The sequence below is a fragment of the Polyergus mexicanus genome, unplaced genomic scaffold (genome assembly GCF_030449975.1).
Source record: "Polyergus mexicanus isolate NDT 795.1 unplaced genomic scaffold, iyPolMexi1.0 SCAF_2, whole genome shotgun sequence".
In the NCBI taxonomy this organism is placed as follows: domain Eukaryota; kingdom Metazoa; phylum Arthropoda; class Insecta; order Hymenoptera; family Formicidae; genus Polyergus; species Polyergus mexicanus.
The window spans coordinates 13,360,887-13,373,718 of NW_027223322.1; the positions used below are offsets into that span (position 1 = coordinate 13,360,887).

A 12,832-nucleotide genomic window follows, 5' to 3' on the forward strand; every position below is an offset into this window, starting at 1 on the left:
TTACTTTTTCTGTTGTACATTTCTTTTCTTTCTCGTATATTCTTACATTTATTTCCTATTTTTCTTTTTATTTTGTCTCATTTGTATTAATTCTATCTATGTTTTCTCATTCTTTTATTGCGATTCTATTATGTTTTCTTATTTCAACATTATATTATTTAACAGAGAGTACTTTTTCTACATCCTATTACTTGTGTTTTTTAAGGAAATATATATACATACCCCGAAAACAAAATAAGCGTTTGACTACACTTCGAATATAAAAGCTAAATGCAATAATTAATCCTTCCTTCTAAAGAGCCCATGATTGAAATTATATGCCAAAAATTAGTATCTTATATTTGTAGGAACGAGTATCACATAGAAACGATTACATTCTTGGCATGTATAAACGAGGTTTTTAAATGTCGAATGAGCAGGCGAGTTTTACACGATGCGAAGATCCTCCATCCGTCTCGCTGCACAGTCGTTTGGCGACTGAACGACCGAAGCTTAACCGGCGCCACGACCGCTCGGTAAGCGGCGCTCACGCTTGCGCCTCGGTGGGGGACAGTTACGTTTCACGTTTCACGTGACACGTTGGCGCCGCGCAGGTGGGGGAAACCGGCAGCGGTCACGTGATCAGCTGGCGCCGAGCTGGTGGGAGAGAAGGACCGGCTGCGAGACGGCCGTACGACCGCACGACAAGAATCGCCGGCATTCTGACCTGATAAGTCGCCAGTGTCGGATCGTGAGTAAGTGGAGAGGGATCCTCGCACCTCGTAGGACATTTAAATCGACCGTAGGTAGACGGACCGACGATCTGAACCCGATTATCCGAAAAAGAAGCAAACCGCTTTTGCTCGCGCGTCGCGTCAATCTCATTGTCACATTTCCGCCGTCTCTTGTGCGCCGATTGAAAAAGCTTTCCTGTCTCCCTCTCTCTCTCTCTCTCTCTCTCTCTTTTTCTATCTCTCCTCCTCGTGATCTCGCCGAGAAAATAAACGAACTAGTCGCTCGTGGACTCGACAATCACGAATCGCGCAACGATTAAGTGGCACCGGCCGAAAAAAAACTTTCCACGCAACGCTACGCTTATTTATTAGGATCCACGAAACGTCTCGCAACGCATTATTTATTATCTGTTTTTTTTTTGTGTGCTTCGATTCGCGGAATATATCGTGCGCGTGAAGAAGAAATATCGAAGAAAACGAAGAGTATATAATCGCACGATTACGTTTTGCCGATTAAGAAACCGAGCGAAAGAAGATACATTCTCGGAAAGGCGATGAAAATGTGCGAGTAAGAAAATAAAGTGAGAAACTCTGATCGAACGAATCGAATCAACCGTTCGAGCCTATCGCCAGTCGCCGTCGTCCACCCATACACATGTACCGCTGCACACGCACGTAATACGTGCGTATTCATCGTCGCGTCGTCGTCGGTTCACGATTCATCGCGAGGTGAGTGATCAGCCGAGTCTCTGCCTCGTCCGCTGTGAAAAAGTGTTGAGTGTCCCCTCTTTCTCTTCTCTCTCTCTCTCTCTCTCTCTCTCTCTCTTTCTCTCCTCTCGCACCGGGATTTATCGATCTCGAAGAGATCCTCCGAGAGAGCGAGCACGTGGACAGAATATATCCCGAACGTGTTTTGAAGAACGTGGTGAGAGAATCGATCGACGCGTCCCCGTTTCGTGAACCATCGCTATGGATCTTCTGTGCTGCGAGACGACCGAGACCGAATGCCGGGCTTACGCGGATCCGGCCCTCCTCGGCGACGACCGGGTTCTGCAGAATCTCCTGCAGACCGAGGAACGCTACGCGCCCAGCAGCTCCTACTTCGAGTGCGTGCAGAGGGACATCTCGCCGCTCATGCGCAAGATCGTCGCCGAATGGATGTTAGAGGTAAAGCGATTGTTTCCGGTTTACGAAGTAAATATACGTGTATATTATCGCGATCGCGATCAGCCGTCGGGTCGCGCGATTCAATCAGATTATTTCGCAAAATGGTGACACTTGCTAAAGAAATAAAAAAGTCGACAGGATATAAAGATTGATTAAGTTCCAGTTGATTTAATTCCCCATTTTTTTTTTTTTTTTTTTTAAATCGTACTTTCGGATTATAAACGATGACAATTCTTAATTATGATGTAATTATGTAAGTGCTCTATCTTACGATAGAATGATACCATATATATAGAATAGAATCCAATAACACTTTGATTACTCTTCAACTGTCTCACTTTCTCCATCTCTGTTTTTATTTTTTTCAAAGATAGGGTCTGCAAAACGGCAAGATAATTGAATGACGATTAAAATTAATTCGATGTTAAAGAAATCGATTCCGAGACAAAATGATTATGTATCTTGACAAATGCCGATTGCAAGGAAAAAAGTTACGGCAATTTAAAAATAAAATTTACACCGATGACCTATGATCTGACAGATCGACGTTGATTTTCTTTTGTACAATAGTATACAGACAAGGGAGTAATTATTCTTTTCCTTTTTATTACACAGTCAAATTTTTGTTTAAATAAATAGAGAGAAGAAAAATTATCTCTAAAAACACACACACACACACACACACACACACGTCTGCTTAGAAAGGATACATCGCGGTATTTTAAATTATGTTTCCATTACAAAGTTAAAGATCTCGATCGAATTTTGTGATTGTCGTTGGGGAATCCTATTCTTAGACATGACCGCGCGCGACAATGTTAATTTATTATTCGTCGATTTAAAAACGTAGCGAAGAGATAACACGGCTGATCGGCGCTGTTAAAGAAGAAATTGATTTAGATCCAAATATATATACCCCGGGACGGATGAAGGTCAGATTTGTGAGATGTAAATTTTGGTTCTCTCGAATCACGATTCGATGTCTTTCTTTTTGTAATCTACAAATGAAATGTTTATCTTTTATATTATGCGAAATGATAAATTTACAACTGAATTTTCTAAATTAATCATCATAGAGCCTATTAATCGTTGGATTTTATGTTGACAGAGCGTTTTGTGATGCTTCTTATATTTAGAATTAATATATATATGTGTGTGTGTGTGTGCGTACACACACACACACACACACACACACACAAATATTTGTGGCATAAATGATTTAAATGATATAATGATTTTTTAAATTTCAACTCCCAAATTAATTATTGTTCAAAGATTATGAAATAGGACGGTATGTTTTGAAATTTTCTCCTCCAAGAAAAAAAAAAAGATAGCTGTCTGGATTTAATCAAAAAATCGATCCTTGTAAACGATTGTCGAATGTTTCGGCAGCGATTGAAAACCTGTTGCCCTTCTTTTGTCACGAAAGCATTGTGATCTGGGATCAAGTTCATATTCTTGCGAAACTCTTTGTCGGTGCACAACGAAGCATAAATAGAGACGTTGCTTACATTGTTACGCGATATCTCTCTCTCTCTCTCTCTCTCTCTCTCTCTCTCTCTCTCTCTCTCTCAATCAATCTGTCAAATATGAAATATTCTTGAAAACGTAACTGATTAAAAAATTAATTCACTTTTAAGTTTAAGTATTTTCGATTTTTAAATGTTAGAAATTTAAAATAGAAGCATACCGTGTAAATCGAAATTTCTCGACGATTTTGCCAGAATTATTATCTGTTTCTAACTTTCAAATGAGATTGACATTGTTTGAAGATAATACACTTGATCTTAATACATGTGTAATATTATACAATATATACGAATTCAATTCGGCGATGCAACTATGTAACATTTTTTATATTTAACTGTCATTGAACAAGAAATTCGGGCCGTCGTCGATAAATTCCTCCCCTATCCCCTCTTTTAACTTACGTCATCGTTTCCCAAGTTGCCGATAAGGGAATTATATTCGTCGCGATTGACATCATCCACAGCACGTATTCTCGCTGATTAAAGAGCAGAATCGGCAGCCGATCGACCGAATATCTCTACGTGCTATCGCGCCGTTATCGAATTCCTATTCTCATCTAACGACGGCGATTTAAAGACAGACTTGCATAACACGCAGCTATTAAACACGACAAAGGTATTTAACATACTCATAAGAGCATAAGATATATTCTTGTTTGTTTTATTCTCTCCTTTCAATTTCTTTTGCGATAACGATATTGCAATCCACAGAATTATCGCACATTTGTGTCTAGTTTAATTACATTCGACAGAATTAAATATATTCTTAGAAATCTAAGATTAGATACACAGCCCCCTCACTCTCTGTTAACGATTTTGCGATAAATAAAATTAATAACAATAACAAATAGAATTCGATGACAGCTGAATTTTGCCGTACGGGAAGAGACCGATTGATCGCGTCGACGTATATTAATTCCGTCACCTCCCCGCCTAGACTTCCTCCTTCGTCGGATATGGTAATGAATTCCTCCACTTCCGGACCGGATTCCCGTGTCGTTGTGTTCCTTCGGCGTTGCTTTACCTCGCTCTTGTTTAGATCAGAGCCGAAACGATACGGGTATATCGCTCGACTCACGCACCGATAGCGTGCTCCGCTCGATATATGCTCGCTCTTTCTCTTTCTTCTGCCTCTTGGCACAAAAGCCCAAATGAAGTTTCTCTTTGCAATTGTGCGTTCGATAAGCCGGTTGTTTCGCCGCCACCAAAGTCGCGTACTTTGTCATTGCGGCTTACAAAAAGCTTGTTCATTATTCGATCAGTCATACGATATCTATAGAGTTAGGTTAGGGCTCTTATTCATATATAATAATTAAAAATACTCAATATTTTGATTGATATTGATATCGGAAAGCTATTAATCATGTTGCAAAGAAAACACTTATTAACATCGTTTTGTAGAAATAATGATACGCGTCATAATCTCATAACATATATATTGTATATATAAATATAAGAAATTCTCTAGCGCAACAAATTCTTTCGGCAGATTTAACGAAATTACAATATGATTCGAAACTTGTACTACGGTAGGTTTAAATCGCATAAAACGACAATTCGAGATATAGCTTCTTTGTTACATCACAGCTGCCAGACTTCCTTGCAGTTTTGTTGTATCGATATCGCGTGCTCTTTTTCTCTCGAGCATTTAATTGCTCTTGCGTCCCAGACATTTAATCGCAACAACCAAATTCACGCGATGACCTCGGCGGCTTGTTCCGTACGACGAAAGCGAGTCGCCTGGGTCGCACACGCAGCCGCGTATGCGTGTGCGTGCGTGCGTGTCACACGCGCACATGCCAAGTCCGTATCGCGCTTCAAATTCTTCGACATTACGCTGGCTCGTCGATCCAACTGGCGTAATGACAGGTCGTCGTATGCGTTGATGAAATGTATTCGGCTTTTAAAAGCTATTGCAGTTAGTAATCGTAATTATATAGGGTATTTACTAAGCGCTCACTTATTCCTCCTTTAGCAATTTTCCAAACTAGAAATCTAAAATAATTATTTTTTGATGATTTATATACATTTCAACATTGGACATTCTATTAATTAAAATTGAATCTAAAACAAGATATAGATTAATCTACTATAGAAAAATGAGAGTTATTTTGCAATCTAAATAATTCCGTGATACATAATACAATACTTATTCAGACATTGAAGCGGTTTTGTCATTTCTATTCAAAATTCTAATTTAAAAAAACTACAATTTAGCTTGTTAAATATATATATAAGTTTTTGATACAAAATAATTTACGAAATAAATCATCTAATTTGCTAAAAGAATGCGTGTGTTTATGTGGAAAGAGTATGTATATTCTTTAAGTTTTTAAATGATTCTAAATTCGCGGGTTTAATTTTGTAAATTTAAAGATGCAATTAACTCTTTGATGCACCAAGTACATTAACAATCTTTTACGAAACGAAGAGAAGCGATTTGCACGATAACATTTCTCGTTTGTTACCCTATACATATAATTCTATAAGGATGTTGATAGCAAAGGTATCAAATTATCGATTCGCGAAACCGCGTCACAGACAATTAGGCATCGAATTTATACCGGTTCCAAACTTTCTTCTCCGTTAAAAGTACTGAATTTCTTATTCTCTCTCTCTCTCTCTCTTTTTTTTTTTTTTTTTTTTTTTTTTTTGACGGGCCTTATTCGATTATTATCGATGCATACGAGACATACGAGACCGGTCGCTATCGGCTTTATCGGCGACAGTTCTGCCTAATTGGCGCCGAACTTATAAAAAAGATCAGCAAGCCCGATAATGTCACGCAGATAAGAGTAACAAAATTCTGAGGCAAATCATCCCGAAAAGATTCGAGACATCCGTTATCGGTTACCAATTAAAAGCGGATCGTGAATGTAAATGTAAAGCCGCGTTTCGATGCAACAACTTTGGTAATTGCTTGATTCAGTCAGCATTCGGTAAATATTGTATTTTTCGCACGTTTTTAGAATTAAAATTTGCATAAGGAAAACCGTATTGTTACGCGAACATATGATTCTGTGTTATTAAAAATATTGTATGCATATAACATTGCAATTTAATGAAAAATCGCTAGAGTTTCTTTATCTTTATTTTTTATTTGCGGCTCCATTTCATCACTTCTGCATTTTATGGATTTTTGCTCTGATCCTAACTTTGCCTCGACTTTCGTCAATGTTTGAACAGATGCATGATAATCTTTCGAAGCGATTTCGTTAAAAGTGCGTTCTCTCTTTGTCCCTGTCTTTATCGATTTTGAATAATTAATCCTTGTAGGTCACACATATTTTTTTTTTTTTTTTTTGCTCTGTTCCTGATCACATACGAGTCACAAGTGTCTTGTCACAGTTTTAGCTGTCTTACAGTGTTTGAAAAACTATACAAAGATTTATAATCTTTGACATATGTAGAAAAAGATCATGTTAAAGTTAAAAAATAAATTTTAAATATTTTTTTATCGATCGAGATCTTTGGGATATTCTATTATTAAAATGTCAAAGGATCAAAATGGCCATGTGACTTTTACAGATTAATATTAACCATACGTAAAAGGGCTAGATAAAACTTTTTCTAAGCCTTATGGTTAATAACAATGATCGTCAAACAAAAGAAACACACATCTTTATTCTCTTTGGACAGAACTAATCTCACATATGGTTTTCGATAGTCAGGTTAACGCGATTATTTCATTACGTCGGTGTTGTTGTTAATTGGCGGTGGTGGCTATAGCGGAGTAATTACGAGAGGGTGCATATGCGTGCGTGCGTGCGTGCGTGCGTGCGTGCGGCCGCGAGGGCTGGGCCGACAATCATTGGTCACGCTCAATAAATTCCTCTCTCGCGCCTCGACGACTCGCACCATCACACGTAGCCCCGAGATGTCCGAGCAAAGTTAATTCGCGATTCTACCGCAATTCAACGATCCACAAAACTTCAAAGGATCGCGCCGATCGCTGCGCGTTTTATGTAAACACGCAATAATAAACAAGCGATAATAAACGCGGTAACAAAAAACGTGATTCATTCGTTGCCGCAATTGTCGTTGACACATGCGATAAATTATTATCGATAAGATATTAGGTAAGGTCTTTATTGTTAAATTATTCTTACGATTGGTAGAAAAGGGTTCTCGGAAAGGCTATGAAAATGTCGTAAAAAAATTATAAGGACGAAAGTTTGATTATAGAGACATACAATTGATTATCTCTGTCAGAGGCGATCGGTTCCTTTTCCACGATAAGAGAAGTAAAGTTAAGTTTTATTCTAAGTACCGTCAGTTCTTTCAAAGAGATTTTCATAAATTTTACGGCGAAATTTACGCGACAAAAGAATTCCATAGTCGAATAATCTTCCGACCTACGACGATCGATATGCAATCATGTTGCGACCGTGCTTGTTAAGTTAAAATACGATCAAAGGAAATCCGGTGAGATATGTGTATCCTACGCCTATGTTAGTACGAGAGCGATCATTGTGTAAAAATTTGTTTTTTCTCTGACATACACGCACAATGCGTTCTCGTAAATCCTTTAAAGTTAGAGAAATTAGAAAAAAAGAATAAAAAAAAAAAGAGGCAGGAGATAGAAATTATTCTAGTTGACAATGAGTCGCGTTCACAAAAGTACGAACAAAGATACATTTGATATTTTCTACGAGAAACATGTTACGATTTGCAACGTAACTCTTGGCTTTGCTTTGTTGACGAGCTAAATTTGCATCTCTCTCATATTCAAACGTTATCACAGCGACGACTCTCCGATCATTCGGCCTTGAAACGATCTCATCGTCGCTTTATCACGTAAATGTACGTTACACACGTCTCCTCATCATTCCGTACGCTATGTTGCAGGTATGCGAGGAGCAAAAGTGCCAGGACGAGGTCTTCCCGCTGTCGATGAACTATGTCGACAGATTCCTGTCGATCTGTCCGATCAGAAAGTCGCAGTTGCAGCTACTCGGCACCGCCTGTCTCCTACTAGCGTCAAAGCTACGCGAGACGTCACCGCTCACGGCCGATGTTCTGGTTTTCTATACCGATAATTCCATCACTCTCGACGATCTATGGGTAAGTGTGCATTAAAGAGATCGGATGTTAGATACATGATATTTGGCGATCGTCGTTGTTTACTTCGCGAGCGATCGATATTTTATGCAACGATTTAACGGTTACAAAATTGCGTATCAACTTTTTGACCCACATAGGCGCAAATCGCGACTTTATCTTATCTCACGATACTGTTAAAAGGTTTCTACAACAAGCGAATTATCTATAATGTGAGAGGAGCATCGCACAAAATAATGAATTAACAAATTTTTAAACACATTTAATCGTACGGACGACTATCCCAACGCGAAAAAAATTTTCTTTCTCTAAATATTATTTATACATATACGGGGAAAAAAAAAAAAATTATTTTTCACGTGTAATTTTCTTTATATATTTTGCTACACAATCACGAAATTTTTTCAATCATATATTCTTGTCTCTGCCCTTTCGAGTTCTAGTTTCTCGTTCTACTTATCGCGGAGATGTGTGTACCGATGTTGCGGGCACAATCGGACGAGTTCTTGACACGTGAAAACGAATAAAGTACACGCATGATACCGCTAGCTGTGCGTACGCGTTGCCTGCTCGTTGTATAATTCTTCAAGCAGGCGTCCTACTAACGCTATAACGAGAGATCGAAGAAGCGGTCCTCGCTAACTAAGTCTACGGGAAAAGTCTACGGGAATGATTGATATCGGGCGCGATTCTATTGTCCTCCTCTGCATGCAGAATGTAGAATGTAGAGTGACAACGGACACAAAATAAAATACGCGAAAAAAAATCACGATTGTACGATCGCTTATCTCTAAATCCATATATGTATCTGGGCTCACGGATTGCAAATACGAATTTCTTTCTCCCTCTCGTAAATTTAAACTTATTAGATGTAGATACAAATAAAAGGTATTTCTTCCATGCTGAGATTGCTAGAATAAAAAAATATTTAAACTGACAGCCTTTTACAAATTAGTTGTCAGAAATATTAAAATTAAAGTTAAAATTAAAAAGAGAGTAACTGAATCTCTTTTCAGTATTACTATTTCTATTTTAAATATTCGCTTGTGTTATTAATTTCAATTAGATAAAATTGAATTTTTCTTGTATAATTTGTAAAAAAAAAAAATCTTCTAATTCTTAGAAATTAATCATCGTTAGAATATCAAGATTTCAAGCGGTAAATATCTTGTAACAAACAATGTGGTATTTGTTTTACGATTCGTCTAAACGATAATAGCTTTCCCTTTGTTATCTCGATCGATCAATCGCTCCTTTATTCTAATACCATGAAACTTTTATGGGAGAAATTTAGGACACGTCTATGTGGTGACAGTAGAATTTGTTGTCTAGATTCAAGCGCGGAATTCACACAGTTCCCATTTTTTATGCAGGCTATCCTGAAGCAGCAAAATCACAATATTTAGATTTCTTTAAGCCCATTTTGCAGATTTAAGAAGAGAAAAAGAGGGAGAGAGATAGAGCCTATTGTTTGTTTTCATGATCATCGTATATACTCAGTATGTACATACTTGGACTTTTCATCGAAAAGAGCAATTGATTGCTTGATTGTGATATACCTGACATGTTTTTGAATTTTTTATGAATTTGCACATTCCTCATAAGATTTACAAGCGAACTATAAATCGATAATCACAAATTCGATAAATTTTTGACTTTGAGGTAAAAATATATATCAACTATTAGATTGAATTAAACGCATAACTATTCAACTATTTGCGAAAAGTTAATCTGAAAATTTAAGTTTAATTTCCGTAACAATAACGTTTAATTTTTTTAGATATCTTTGTAAAAGATGCCAAAAAAGGATCTAATAAAAAGAGATTGTCTTTTGTGATCCAGGAGATGAAACAAAGAGGCAATTGTTTTATAGGCTTTATATATATATATATATATACATCTCTAACGAAGAGATCTTAAAGAAAATTCGAGAAGTTATTTTATCCTTCAAAAAACTGAACGTGGTCTGAAACCGGTCTCGGAGCAGGGATCGAAGAACGCAAATTTTATTAAATGCACATCTCTCTTGATCGCAATATCTCTCTCCTTGCTTCTACAATAATCTCAAGTGAGCTACACCATCGTAACGAAAGAGTTAACTGCGTATCAACTGCTCCGAGATAAAGATGCAACGAATCATTTCGTCGGATCACGTTCGTTAGACGAGCTATACGGCTTGTCCAGAAGTACAATTTTCGATGCGAGATAGTTTCAATCGACGGTGACGTGGCTTCATGTGGACTATTTTGGGCCATGCCAGGCGGTCTTCGGCTATAATGGGATAGCGATCATCTCCCTTCTCTCTCTCTCTCTCTCTCTCACTTTTTTTTTCTCTTTCGTCCGTTCTCTGACGTCGCGCGGCTTTTTTACAGCCTCGAAAGTTAAATACCTTCCGTGCGTCCGTCTCGTACATTTTCGCGAAGATATTCGCGCGTGATCGGGCACTGCCGTCGAATCATCATTGCCATCCGCCAGACAGACGGAGCAATTAATCGTGCATTGATACTCTTTCATTGAAATAACTGTTTAAATACAAACTGCGTTTTTCTTGACAATTGTTAATTGTATTGATAATGACAAAACCGCTCGCGACATTTTTATGCGCCGATGTAATCTCAAAAAATGGTTTAAAAAAAAAAAAAGTGTTTTGCTCTCTGAGAGTTGTGTGAGTGGATTTCTGAATTTAAAATGAATTTTATCCGTTGAGATCAGAATGAAAAAAAGGCCAAGTTTTAAAAATATGCACAGAATGTATTACGCAAAAAGTTGAAACGATAAATAAAGTAGCGATAAATACGATAAATAAAGCAATAATAAATACGTGTGTTCATTCGAGAAAAGTTTTTCCGAATGACTTAATTATTATTATCACACAACACGAGATTATCCTAATACGTACGTTCCATGGATTTACTCCGATCGAGCACTTCCCGATGAAACACGAGAGTTACATCAGCGTTTGCTTCTTCGTTTTACGAGAGTACAAGGATATCTTGTTTAAGCGCTCCTATTGGTCGGATGCCAGATAACTCGTCATCGTACTGGCATCAGTAGCGTATCTATATCGACACGATTCCGATCCGATCATTATTTCTATGAAACGTCAACGTCATTTTTGTTAACCATCGTCGTTCTAGTCGCAAAAAATTGTGCGCGATATTGGCGTATCGCGTAATATTTTACTTCTGAAGATTCCTTGAGAGAAGAAATATTGTTGTATTATTGACCTTGTAACACACAATATTATACACGTATATCTCTAAGAGAAGAGACAAAAAATTCTTCACTATAATGAAAGCAACAAGATGTTGCTCATGTTTTCGCTGAGAGAGATTGACAGTTTTAAATATAATATCGGAATACAAATTTTTTTTATATTCCTAGAATTTTTTTTTTTTTTAATTATAAATGGGCGTGTAAAAATTACTAATCTTTTAATTAGAAAATTTTCGCGATTTTTAGGAATAATGTTAATTCAGCAAGGAATAATCTCAATTACGTTTTCGCTCCGTATCGGTGTATCGCAATTTGTCTCGTTGCATTCTATCCGCGATAAACCGATCTTTTTGCAGAAATTATAATATACCGCGGCTTTTGCGGATTACCGTGCGTGACGTGAAACTCAAGATGATTATCATGGCGAGTATCGGATATCAAACTACGCAGAATCTAGCCGTCGTCGTGCAAACGTCATTCTACGATCGCATATCGCCTCAATGAAATTACATTTAATTCGTTTGATAAAAATTTAATTGTCTCTTCTTTTCTCTCAAATTTAAGATTCATGTCTCAAATTCTTGAAGAAGTGGCTTCTAAGTCACCATCGTACCTGGAACCTCCCATTTTCCTGAAAGAATCCTTGAATGGAAGACATGCGGCGACACTTCTGAGTCATTCTGTACGTAAGTTGCTGGGACGTCATAGGGAAACAATGAATTTTCTCTCGCTTGCTGCTCGAAAAAATTCCATTCACTCGTTCGCGCCCTTGTCGGAAAGACCGATACATGTCTCGTTTGCAACGCCGACGGCCGTTTTCTCCGTAAATTAGATAGTTCCTGCAAGTTGTACAAACAAGACCGGATCGACCGACACGGCTGTTGTCCACGTGAAGAGAATAGCTTCGTGAATTTAAATGCTCGTCATTCGACCAATACATTATGATAGTCTGTGTATATCCGCATTTGTGTGTGTGTGTGTGTGTGTGTATGCACGGCGACGAATTTCGTCTCTTGAGAAGCACTTAGGAGAGGGAGCGCAACGACTCTCTGTGCTCCCGGACAAACATGCGATAGCCTGAGCAAGCCTAAATAGATAACAGCTGATACGAGAAACGGTTATTTAATTTTCAGTGACTTTCTCTCT

At 37.8% G+C, this 12,832-nt stretch overlaps 1 protein-coding gene across 2 annotated transcripts in view; it reads left to right on the plus strand.

Moving 5' to 3' along the window:
• Positions 1 to 707: 707 nt before the first annotated feature.
• Cycd (cyclin D) overlaps positions 708 to 12,832 on the plus strand; it is a 35,952-nt gene continuing 23,827 nt past the window's right edge. For both annotated transcript variants that reach the window (XR_011448065.1, XM_070310042.1), the window contains exons 1-2: positions 708 to 1,880; positions 8,258 to 8,473. Coding sequence is in view for 1 of the 2 variants with exons in the window: in XM_070310042.1 (XP_070166143.1) it covers positions 1,683 to 1,880; positions 8,258 to 8,473 (414 nt within the window). In the remaining variant the exon portion in view is untranslated. The remainder of the gene's footprint in view (positions 1,881 to 8,257; positions 8,474 to 12,832) is intronic.